The 13,811-nt window shown below is 31.9% G+C and overlaps 1 protein-coding gene across 3 annotated transcripts in view; it reads right to left on the reverse strand.

The window, feature by feature from the left end:
- Mgat4a (alpha-1,3-mannosyl-glycoprotein 4-beta-N-acetylglucosaminyltransferase a) overlaps window positions 1–13,811 on the reverse strand; it is a 225,010-nt gene that overhangs the window by 73,450 nt on the left and 137,749 nt on the right. For all 3 annotated transcript variants that reach the window (XM_072540365.1, XM_072540367.1, XM_072540366.1), the window contains exon 5: window positions 7,510–7,682. In XM_072540365.1, coding sequence (XP_072396466.1) covers window positions 7,510–7,682 — 173 coding nt within the window. The remainder of the gene's footprint in view (window positions 1–7,509; window positions 7,683–13,811) is intronic.

Raw genomic sequence — 13,811 nt, forward strand, 5'->3', positions numbered from 1 at the left:
TTTAAGTGAAAGCCAAAGAATTGAACGGGGTTTTTCAAAATCCATTAATGCAGTGATTAAAGACAATAGAAGGGATTATAGAAAGAGGTTTTTGTTAGTTTTTAAGATTTATAGAAAAATATTATTTGTAAATAAGTTTTAGGAAATTTATAATTATAGGTAAAAATTTGTTTGTTATCGAAATGAAGAAATGGGGGAATTGTGACGAGTTGTGATTGGCGGAGATTGAAAAAGGTGGGATAAGTGTGTGGGAGAAAGTTTAGCGAGATTGAGGAGAGAGAAAAGATAGAGTCAGTTGGTTTTCCAGATCTAGTGGAGGAACAGTGATTGTTCTCTGGCGGTTCCTGAAATGTAGCAAGCAGTAGTGTTGAATGTTAGTGAGTTTTTGTGGAGTTAGTGTATCTGACAGAGGCTGAAGCAGCATAATATTGTAAGTCATATTTCTCTACTTATATTCCAAGAGTCACTGTTCAGGCCAACGAGAGATTCAGTTTATCGTAAAGAGAAGATATTCCAAGAGTCATTTTTCACTCGGGCCAACGAGAGATTCAGTTTATCGAGAGGAGAAAGGCTATCATAATTTGAATGATTTGTGCTTTTGAAGGAGATCATTAAGGACGATATACTTGCAACAATCTGTGTAAGATTGCCGATTACATAGGGAGCGGTTGAGAGGAGATAATATAGTCTACAAGGAACAAGGATTTGGACCACTCATCATCAGAGAGAGATATTTTGTTTTCTGCAGTTTTTTCTTTTATTGATAACACAATTTTTACACTTAATTTAGAAAGGATATAAATATTTTGATTAGGAGAGTTAGAATAGTTCGGAATTTTGAGATTTCAATTAATATTGTTTGTACCATAAATTTTGATTGTTCACGTACGGAGAACAAAATTTTGAGAATCCTTATATGAGATTTGTTTATTGAAAACTTTTGAGTGTGAATTATTTCATTATTTTTATTTCAATATATAGTGTTAGATCATATGTGTTTTTTATTATTCCGGTATTCTCTGGACCTTACCTTTCACATGTAATAGCATAGATATTGAAGCACGAATTTAACCCTGAGATAAAAGAATTAAAAATTGTGATAGAGTCATAATCATATCATTTAAATAATTTTAATTAATCAAAAAAATTAATTAGCTAATTATTGCTTGGCGCACCAAGACTTAAAATATCACAATAACTGGCTTCCAAAACGTGGGGCTTGAAAATATCGCAGCTTTACATTTGAAGGAAGGGAAAGAGATCTGGAATAAGTACAGGTAATCCAGAGATAAAAACATATAACATTGAGGGAATTTGAATTTGAAAGTATTTTGACAATTTTTCCAGGGAATATAAATTTGATTTATTGATTGATCATAGTTAGTGGATATTTACTGCTATTGAATTATTTGATTTTATTTTCTTTACCAATCATACATTTGATATTTATTTTGAATTATTTGAATTTTACTGATTGCATATTTGATATTTGTCGTGAAAATTTAATACATTTGGGGAGAAATATTGTCGTGTTCTGAAACATATAGAGTGTTGTAAAATTTCACATTTGGCGGGGACAAAAACAGTAACGAAAAGAAACAACATGTCGACCACAAGGAGTCAAAGTAAAACGCAAGAAAGGAAAGAGGATAAGATAGAAGAGGAAACAATTATTGATGAAGGATCGGATAATGAAGGAAATGCCACAATAATGGAGGAAAGAAAAGAAACAGGAATGCTGGAAAAATTATTAGCAATGATGCAAATACAGACACAAACAATGAATGAAACATCAAAGAAAATGGATAAAATGGATAGAAATCAACAAGAAACATCACAAAAAATGGATGAAACAAAACAAACAATGGATAGAAATCAACAAGAAACATCACTAAAAATGGAAGAAAACCAACGGGAAACAAAACAAACAATGAGCAATATAGAGCAGCGTCTGGAAAACTATGAACAGGAAATTAGAGGATGTGTTGAGGGGATAAAGAAAGAACTGATACACCAAATAGAAGAGATTAATGAAATTAAAAATGATATGAAAGAACAAGAAATGAGAATTAAAGATAATTTGGAGGAATTAGAAAGCAAACTTGAAAATGTAATGAAAGAAGACAAGAAAGAAATAGAAAAACAAATTGAGGATATCAGAAAACAACGAGAGATGGGAGACAGGAGAGAAGTACTCATCCAAAGTCCGGGTGACATAAAAATACAGTTTGGCGGGGATATTCGGAAAACACACCCAGTACCGTTTGTTAAAAATTTGAAAACCAAATTACAACATATTAGATATTTTGACGAGTGCAAAGAAACAATTAGAAACCATTTGAAAGAAGAAGCAGCGTTATGGTATGAAAGCAAGGAAGATGAGTTTGAAAATTGGACAGATTTTGAAAATAAATTTCTCAACTATTTCTGGGGGAAAAATAAACAGAGAGAAATCAACCAAGAGCTACAGAATGGAAAATATCACGAAAAAATGGGAATATCTGAAGAAAGATATGCTTTGCAGATATATAACAATTCAAAATATCTAGAATACAAATATTCTACCGAACAGCTGGTAGAAATGATCAGCAGACATTTTGAGGAAACGTTGGAAGATCACGTGATTTTGAGAAACTATCAAGATATTGATAGTTTGTGCCAATTCCTTCAATTAAAAGAAGCGAAAAGAAAAGAAATGAGAAATAGAAGACAACATGACCAATATAATGGAGCGGAAAGAAGGTATTCATCAAATTATGACCAGAGAAACCGACATCCCAGATCAACAAACGAATATAGGCCGAGAAATTACAATAATTACAATAGACAACAAAATTACGATAACAGGAATGACACACAACAGAGAACATATGAAAATCACAACAGGAATAGAGATGCACAAAATCCTCCGAATAGGAATACTAACGAACAAAGGGACGATAGAAATAACCAGAGCTTCCAACAACAAAATAGAAGGGAGATGAATCATGTAGCAATAGGAAACGACAGACAAATTTCTAATTCTAATCTAATATTTTTAGATGCATTTATAAAACATAAAGCGATTAAAATTGTGATTGATTCTGGATCGGAGATATCGCTAATCAATAAAAAACTAGTAAAAGAATTAAATTTGGACAGATTTGTGTATAAGATTCCTAGGGTTGATTTAGTGGGTGCAAACAATAAAAATTTGACGACAGTAAACGAAGGCTTGGGAGTACAGATAAGAGTGGGAAACAAATTCCATATTATGAAATGTGTGGTGATTGAAGATTTAAATCATGATATGATAGCGGGAATTGATGAATTGAGGAAAAAAGATATCACCATAAATTTTTCGGAAAATAAACTGGAAATCAGAGCAGAACCAGACAACACAGGAGAAGAAAAGCAAACAGATAGGAAAACAAATTCTGGAATGATCAATGCACAGGAAAAACGCAAAGAAATCGATATGACTGTAGAGGATAAACCGAAAATACAAGAACAAGATCTAACAGAAAAGAAAAAGAGAAGGAAGAAAAAGAAGAAGAGTTCGAAAAGAAAGCAGGAAAATAAGATGGAGACCAGAGAAAAACAGGAAATAGAAGGTACAGAAGAATTGTTGGCAACCGACGATAAAACAGAATGGAAGCAGGAAGAAAAAGAAGGTATCATCAGAGAAATGAAAGGAATAGAAACATGGTGCTCGGAATACCAAAGGGAATTAGAGGATAAAAATAAAACAGAAGAAAAAATGGCACTGATGGACGAGAATCCAGAATTTCGTGAAGAAGTATTATGGACAGTGAACACATGTGAACAAAAGGTGGATGAAAGAAAAATAAATTGTAAAAAAAACATGGAGAAGGAAATAGAGAAGATTTTAGGAAACCATGGAGATTTTGTTAATAAAGTAAATCAAGTGGTTAAAAATTATGAACTTTCTTCTAAGGGAAAATACTTGGAAAAATTTAAAACGAAAATATATCCAATCCCGTATAAAGACAGGCAATATACGGGGTATTTTAACATTCACGACATTTGTCAGTATCATAAGTAGATTTTAATAACATAGTGAAATAATTTGATCCTAGAAAACTTTTGTCATTTTTAAAAATTAACAAAGAGTTTTCGGCAGATCAAATGGCGGGGATTTGTTATGATATGTAAAATCGAGAAAAATATTGGTTTGTTTAAAAATATTTCAAAGTTCAAAAATATTAAAATAATTCAGATAAGTAGGATAATATCCAACAAACATTTCGGAGAAGGAAAGTTATTAAATCCTTGGATTTCCTGTACCAAACAAAATGTAAGCTTTACATCAATCATTTCTTTGTTATACCTGAGTGACCCGCATAAGTTTAAGTGAAAGCCAAAGAATTGAACGGGGTTTTTCAAAATCCATTAATGCAGTGATTAAAGACAATAGAAGGGATTATAGAAAGAGGTTTTTGTTAGTTTTTAAGATTTATAGAAAAATATTATTTGTAAATAAGTTTTAGGAAATTTATAATTATAGGTAAAAATTTGTTTGTTATCGAAATGAAGAAATGGGGGAATTGTGACGAGTTGTGATTGGCGGAGATTGAAAAAGGTGGGATAAGTGTGTGGGAGAAAGTTTAGCGAGATTGAGGAGAGAGAAAAGATAGAGTCAGTTGGTTTTCCAGATCTAGTGGAGGAACAGTGATTGTTCTCTGGCGGTTCCTGAAATGTAGCAAGCAGTAGTGTTGAATGTTAGTGAGTTTTTGTGGAGTTAGTGTATCTGACAGAGGCTGAAGCAGCAAAATATTGTAAGTCATATTTCTCTACTTATATTCCAAGAGTCACTGTTCAGGCCAACGAGAGATTCAGTTTATCGTAAAGAGAAGATATTCCAAGAGTCATTTTTCACTCGGGCCAACGAGAGATTCAGTTTATCGAGAGGAGAAAGGCTATCATAATTTGAATGATTTGTGCTTTTGAAGGAGATCATTAAGGACGATATACTTGCAACAATCTGTGTAAGATTGCCGATTACATAGGGAGCGGTTGAGAGGAGATAATATAGTCTACAAGGAACAAGGATTTGGACCACTCATCATCAGAGAGAGATATTTTGTTTTCTGCAGTTTTTTCTTTTATTGATAACACAATTTTTACACTTAATTTAGAAAGGATATAAATATTTTGATTAGGAGAGTTAGAATAGTTCGGAATTTTGAGATTTCAATTAATATTGTTTGTACCATAAATTTTGATTGTTCACGTACGGAGAACAAAATTTTGAGAATCCTTATATGAGATTTGTTTATTGAAAACTTTTGAGTGTGAATTATTTCATTATTTTTATTTCAATATATAGTGTTAGATCATATGTGTTTTTTATTATTCCGGTATTCTCTGGACCTTACCTTTCACATGTAATAGCATAGATATTGAAGCACGAATTTAACCCTGAGATAAAAGAATTAAAAATTGTGATAGAGTCATAATCATATCATTTAAATAATTTTAATTAATCAAAAAAATTAATTAGCTAATTATTGCTTGGCGCACCAAGACTTAAAATATCACAATAATATATATATATATATATATATATATATATATATATATATATATATATATATATATATATATATTTATATATACATATATAAACAAGCGAACATACACAAACCGAATGCAACACATTGAAAACCAAAAGATAAGCGCAATGTTTTTTTGTGGTAGAGATTAGCAATGTAACGTTCTCGCGGTTATATTACATTTGCAGATAAAATTACCACTTCTGTTAAAATGCATTACCGGAATTCCCTATCGCATATTTTTATTTACTTCTTGAAAATAAGTTTTAATGATAACAAGCAACAATAGTTAGTTTTGTTTATCATTCAAAGTTCAGGCAGATTGCAAATGTTAAAAAGCAAATAAATCCAAAATATTTACGTGGAATAATCAACAAAACAAGTGTTCTTCTCTTCAGTAGAAAGAGGGAACATGTTTTCCCGATTTTAGGAGAATTTCCTAAAATAAAGGCTCGACTTTAGCTCTGACAGTCAAAATACGGGAGTACGGCAGTAATAACTCTTATTACGCCTGCTTTTCAACGTTTACTCCAAAAAATTTTCAGTAATGCACTTTCTGAAAAACAAGAAGAAATAATTATGAACAGTGACGTCATTAATCATCCTAGAAGCATCCTAGCTTCCACTCAAAAAGATCTGCAAACATTACTTGACAGTGTCGTTGCTGGGTGGTGTTTTGTGGATTATCCCGACAAGCTCTAATTCTTCTTTTAAGTATATCCCACAAACGTTTTATTGGGTTAAGGTCGGGTGACCAGGCAGGCCACTCCAGAACAGTGATATCTTTTGCTTCAAGGAAATCTGTAGTCACTCTGCTGATATGTGGAGGTGCCTTATCATGTATGAAAATTAAATTTTCACCCATTGCACCTTTTTAGAGCCTCAACACAGGTTATAAAATCAAATCAACATACTTGCGAGCCGTTAAAATGGTTGGATGGAAATTAAAGGAGTTTTTCACCGAACACAAGGCCTCCCCAGAAAATGACACTTCCTCCTTTATATCTGTTCGTTTCTATATAGACGAATTCGTCGGTCATCTGATTTTACTCAGATCCTGGTTTCGTTTGAAAATAGCACATTTAGCCAATTTCCAATGTTTCAGTTTTGGTGTTAAAGACACGATTTTAGGTGATCAATCTTGTGCTGCGTGGATAAATCGGGAACCCGTTAATGTCTACTGCTGTATAGTCCTTGGGCACAAGGTCTTTTTCTTATCATTTCAACTGAAATACTTACACCTGTAGATTCCATAAGTTGCCGTTGGAGATGCAGGTGGAAAATTGTTGGCTCTCTTCTAGCTAATTGGACAATGAAAAAGTCGTAGTAAGCCGTTGTAACTTTTTGGCGACTTTTTCTTGGACTATTCTTCAGGGTACCTTCCTTATTCCTGATATCTAGCATAGATTCTTGACATAACGCCCTGTGTTATGCCTAACATTGCAGCGATGTCTCTCTGAGACATTCCTTGCTCCACAAGACCAATAATATTTCCCCTTTGTACATCGGTTAACCCCACGTAAGACATATTTTCATTTTTGAACACAAAAGTTAGTTTATTTATTTTTGTTTAATGTAAAACTAACGCAAATAATGTATAACGCACCGAGCTGTGTTATCTGATTGTTTTATCGGTTTGGTTTTTTTTGTTATATCTCGCTTAACTTTCGAACTAGACTGTCGATCGAAAAACCATATTTAAGGGAATTTTGTAACCTACACGCTTACGAAATTTAAGAATTTCTTAAGCCCTTTAAATTTAAAAGGGCCACATACTATGAAGACCTCCAAAACGTACCAGTCACACGGTAATGCGAAGTATAAAAGACTATATCTCAGTTAGTTTTTTAAGATACACTAAGTGGAAAGTTTTTTCGCCGCATCTAATTTAATTATCTTTTAAATTTAAATAAGAGTATAAAATTATGATGGGAATATGTAAATGAAATATTACCTTTCGTTTGACAGTAGGACATTAAAAAGGCATAGTCTAAATTTTGTTTTGATCTCCATTTAACACGTTCTGATGAATCTCCCAACGTAATTCGAAGCTTGTCGAAATTTGGATAGTATCCAGAAGAGGGGGCGATAATTTCAATAAGTCCTGATTCTACTTGTGAAGGAAATCTAAAAAAAAAATAATATTTAATGATTTAGGAATGACTAAAATTATTTATTCGTTTTATTTATTCATATTAAAAATATATCTATACATATATAAAAAAAAACAAGTTTGTGCTTTCGGATATAAGCTAACATTAGAAATACAACCAAAAATAGTTTCATACTGACTTGACTATAAAATAATATGAAACCAATTATTTTTTCAAATTAATGTAAGAAAACGAACTCCCACCAGAAGAGTACCATCGAAAATTTTTCGCAATCCTTTCTTAAACTTTATGAGAGATTTCCGTAAGTCTGATAAAAAAAATTTAACAGTAACTGAACTAGTGAGAAGGGGAGCTCAAATTTGGAGAAAAATGAATAATTACCTAACCTATCACATGCCGATGATGCGGTACCCACATCAAGTAAAAAATTAAAAATGCTGAGATTGTTTAAGTTATATTTACTTAATTAACATAACAAAAATATTAATATAAGTTAATATAGTCAGTTAATTATATGATCATATAAAATATATTAACAAAATCAAACCAATGATAGTAAATAGATGTAGTGTTTTAAATAAAAACGAAATAATTTTATAGTTTTGCTAAAAGATGAACACAATCCTTTTAACATACAGAACAATTCTGCGATAAGATGACTTCCTCTCAATATAATATTTCAGGTCTACGGCAGATAAAAATTTTATGGTAACCTGTTATGTGTACTGTGCAAAAATACTCTAACAATTTCAGAAAATTGTTAATCAACGGAAATTGCCCACTTAGGCTAGTCTCCACCTGCGATTTGTAGTCCCGTGATTATTTAGTCGTAAAAATTAAACACAATGTTTCAAATTCAAGTGAATCCATTTGCGACTAAACAATCGCGCGACTACAAATCGCAAGTGAAGGGTGAGCCTTATCGCGACGCGATGGTCACCTAACACAATGAATCATACGGACAAGCATAGACATGCATCCACTTAGGATTGTTTAGTCGCGATTCTGAAGCCAGCTAAGCCTGGTGAGCCTCTAATGTCAGACACCAAGGAATATGCTGGAAATGCTGGAAATTTTGGAAGCATCTATGTTTTTGTATGTATTTGAAAAATATATAAAAATATATGTAAACAAAATTAACTTGCCTATAATTATATGAGGCGATATTGACAAAGTAGATTAACATCCACAAAAGCTCAAAACTGTCGGCTGAAGAAAACTCATCGGCTCATGAAAAACTAGTGCAATTAGTATTAGTCACATTGATAATTACAGGTTTTATTAACGTTTTCTAAAGCAGTAATTAGTAGACCTATCACATCATCCATTTAAAAGTGAGGGTCTCACTCGCTATTTGATTTTTTTATTTGAGTCCATATAAGTTAAATAGTGTTTCGTTCATAATAATAAAGAGGGTTTATTATTATGAACGGAACATTGGTTTTCTTGGACTCGAAGAGTAACAAGCTGTTATCCAAAAAACTCGAATCACTACCTATGTGTGTTAAAATAAATCTCCGTTCTTTAAAATGAAAAAGACAGAAAAGATTTTATTTCACGTTCAAAGCGTCTATGTACCTATTGATACGTATTTCGCTTTAATAAAGCTCATCAGAATAGTTATTCATAGCCGTTCTATTCTTCGAAACTATCTTACCGACTCCGTTCTTTACTAAACTAAACGACCTGTTTGGTATATACAACAAGAAAATCATATATAAATTGAATAACTAGAAATGGTATTAACCTATGGATATTTGGAAACCATTGGGATACAAAATGAAAAAATCAACGATAAGATAATAAATCTATCTATCTATAGCCCAAAATCTATTCATGTGTTGAATATAGGCCTCTCCCATTTGTCTCCATTTGTCTCTGTCTTCTGTTTGTCTTTTCCATATTGGACCTGCGCTTTGCTCAATGTCATCTTTCCATCTCATTTGCGGTCGACCTCTTGACCTTTTTGCAGTATATGATCTCCAGTGGCCAATTTCTTTATTCCATCTTCCATCCTGATATCTTTCGTTATGTCCGGCCCATTTCCATTTTAATTTCAATACATGTTCGACAGCGTCTGTTGTTTCGGTTTTGCATCTTATCCACTCGTTCCTCTTTTTATCTCTCAACGATATTCCCAACATTTGTCTTTCCATAGCTCTTTGAGTTTTCTTTATTCTATCTAAGTTGCTCTTGGTACACGTCCACGTCTGGGCACCATATGTCAGAACAGGTAGGACGCATGCATTAAACCTTCGTTTGTAATTTTAAAGGTATTTTTTGTTATTTGATATTATATGAGAGTTTTCCGAATGCAGCCCACCCCATTCTTATTCTTCTGGTTATTTCTTTAGTCTGGTTACTTTTGTCTGCTCTGATAGCTTGTCCTAAGTAACTATATTCTTGGACGTGTTCTATGTTTGTTCCACCTATGGTAATTACTGATCTGTCTTCTGTATTAGTTATTATTTTAGTTTTCTTTAGATTCATTTTTAGTCCTTTCTCAAGAGATGTTTTTTCTAGGTCTGAAATCATTATTCGTAGTTGTTTCATAGTTGTTGCTATCATGAGTACATCATCGACGAATCTTAGATGATTTAAATATTTCCCGTTTATACAAATCCCTTTATTGTCCCAGTCTATAGATTTAAAAATGTCTTCCAACGCCAGAGTAAATAGTTTGGGTGAGATTGTATAATATAATATTTCCTTTCTTATATATCAGAATTGTATTTGCCTTGTTCCACTCTTGCGGTATTTGTCCTTCAAACAAACAATTATTGAAAAGTATCTGTAGGTAGTCTTTTATCTTTTCCACTCCTTCTTTTAACGTTTCAATTAAAATTTCATCGTCTCCCGGAGCCTTATTTCTTTTCATATCTCTAATTGCTTTTTCTATTTCTTCTCCGGTTATGGGGGGTAATATTTCAGAGTTTACATTCATTATTTTCTTTTTCAGGTTTTGTTAAGTTGTATCAGGTGGACTGTTTTTAGAGCTGTAGAGGTCACTATAATATTCCCTTGTAATCTTAGATATTAGATATTCTGCTTTTTTCTATTACACCTTGTTTATTTTCCATCTCTATGATTTTATTTCTTCCTAGGTGGGACTTGATAGATCTTAAGTTTCTGTTTTCTTCTATAATCTTCTCGATTCGTTCTTCTTGATTTCGTTTGAGATCTTGATAATAAATAAATAACAGAATATATCCAACAATAAAAACAATCTACTGGGACACAAAAAAATACAGACTTTTAAACTAAAACAGTCATAACGCAACCAAAATTTTAATTTTAGAATACGTAAAGCCAACCTTTATTTCAGAAGAAAATTGACGAAGAAAATACAAATGAAACATTCATATGTATCTAATAGTAGTCGATAGTCTATATAAAAAAATTATTATTTCAATATCATTGAAATAATAAATTTTTATGCCTTGGCGTACATTGCGTAAGGAGGGTAAAAGGGTAAAAGGGTTTTCGCACTGTATCTCGTAAATTAGCAACCCTACAAAAAATTTTGTCAAGCATTATTTGTAGCAAAGTAAATTATCTACAACTTTATTTATATCATTTTTAATCATAAAATGGAAAATACAAAAGTTATAAACAAAAATAGCCAAAAATTTTGGAACACATTTTTTTTTTGGGCCTCATAACTTTTTTCCTGACAATTTTACAATAAAATAACAGAGCAATATCATGGAGGGTTTTTCATAGAATAATTTTCACTACATTTCTTTAATTCTCTGGATCTGGATTTTACAGCGCTCCGAAGTTGGCCGGGCTCTTGAATACTCGTCACCTAAAATACGTAGTGAAAGGGTTTTAATGCTGTATCTCGTAAACTAGCAACCCTACAGAAAATTTTATCAAACATTGTTTGTAGCAAATTAAATTGTCTACAAATTTATTCCTATTACTTTTTATGGTAAAATGAAAGATAAAAAAGTTAACAAAAACACTAACAAATTTTCTTTTCAGTCTTAACTTTTTTCTAGTCAGTTTACAAGAAAACGATTTCAAAGCAATATTGTAGATGGTATTGCAACGAATCATTTTCACTACAAATTTGTAAAATTTCATTATTTTTCTTTGTTTTACAGCACTCCGAAGTTTACCGGGTTCTTGATTACTTGTAAGAATACGATAAAAACGAACCATTAGACTAAGTTTTCAATTATATATTTTTTTATTCATTCCGCCAGCACAAAACTTACCCCACCTCGCGCGCTTGCGTCGCACGAAAAAGCACAAATTGATGGATAAGAGCACCGTACCAATATTATTTCAAGATAAATTTGTTGATAATGAAAAAAAAAACTATATAATATATATATATATACATATATATATATATATATATATATATATATATATATATATATATATATATATATATATATATATATATATATATATATATTGAGACGTCATTGCAGAGAATTTGCTGTTTCTTCATGCTTTTTTAGGATGCGGCACAACATTAGTAGCTTAAAGATCGGCAAACTTAAATTCATCAAAAACTGACAAAAGCATCTGGAGTTAGCTAGCAGAACAGCATTATTTCTTAGTGAAAAAGCCGCGCCATCCTTGCCCACTGTCATGGGCAAGGATGGAACGTTTGTTCGCCTCTTTATATGGTGAAAATAAAGATGATTCTCCAACAGCATGAGATACAAGGTTCGCCAGGACAGTAACCAAAATTACATTTAACTTATCGTCGCTTCCGCCAACATAAGATGTAGCTCGTTTCCACAGTGTTAGATTTTATCACCAGGAAACACTGTGATCCTGATGATTGGGACTAGAAAAAACATGGAAAAATTTTAATACCAATCAAAACTTTCAAAACTCCAGCACCCCACGAACACCTAAAAAATAATTTTCTTCAGATGCGAGGGAAACTGTGAAAGTATGTGTGGTTTTACATTTACCTTTGTTACTGAATTAGATTCTAAATCATTAAAAGAAAATGGAAAACAATATCTGGAAAACAACTTTAAATATATAATTATGCACAATATTATCTCGCCTGGAAATTGTCAATGAATTAGGCCTAATGGGGATATCACTTAAAAAAACGTAAAGTAATAATAATATAAACTCTAATTTCACTATTTGTTAGAGTGAGTCATCGTTTGAAGGCGTAGAAGTGGGGAAAGACGTATGAAAATCCAGTGGCGTACACTCACTTTTATTTCAACGTTAATTATATTATATTGTTTAAATATTATTGTTCAAAATAGGCCACAATATATTTATTTGCAAGTTTTTACTGAAGTTTCCATCTCTATATCCAAAGACCGTTTTCAAAGATATAAATTATAGTTATATTTATTTTATTTGTTTATTATTATATATTTATATATTCTTATATTATTTTCTTTTTTTTTTCTTAACTTTAAAAACGGTCTCTGTAATAGAGATCGAAACGTCAGTAAAATAAACATGTAAATAGATGTATTGTGGCTTATTCACAACATTCTCCCTAAAAATACGGAATGCCACAAGCAAAAAGCCACAGAAAAATAATTATTGCTATCATTTGTATATTTGAAAACGATCTCTTTATATAGAGATCGAAACGTCAGTAAATTAAACATTTTAATTAAATATATTGCTACTTATTCCCAACATTATTTCTAAATATACAGAACGGCAAGCAAAAAGCCATAGAAAAATAAATATTACTATCACTTGTATATTTGAAAACGATGTCTTTATATAGAGATCGAAAAATCAGTAAATTAAACCTATAAATAAATATTTTGTGGCTTATTCCATACAGTCTCCTAAAAATACAGAATGCCACAAACAAAAAGCTATAAAAAACAAGTAATTTTGCAGAAAGCTTACTGATGCCACTAGGCTGTCGCGGAAGTTACGCTAAAACGTCTTTTGACGTGACCCGTCCTTAAAGAGTTACACAATGAAATTTTTTTAAAACAAATTTTAAGACAGTTTCCACACCACCCAAGAGGTATGTCTTGTGGCGCGTCACTTTTTTTTAAATGGGTGTTCGCCAAGAGCCTAAGATGGGCAGGACATCTGGCAAGATCACAGCAGAACAACCCTCCTAGAAGAATCCTTATGTCACAACCTTGGGAAGTAGAAGTAAGGGTAGACCAAAACTCAG

Source organism: Diabrotica undecimpunctata, chromosome 8, assembly GCF_040954645.1.
Source record: "Diabrotica undecimpunctata isolate CICGRU chromosome 8, icDiaUnde3, whole genome shotgun sequence".
Lineage (NCBI taxonomy): Eukaryota > Metazoa > Arthropoda > Insecta > Coleoptera > Chrysomelidae > Diabrotica > Diabrotica undecimpunctata.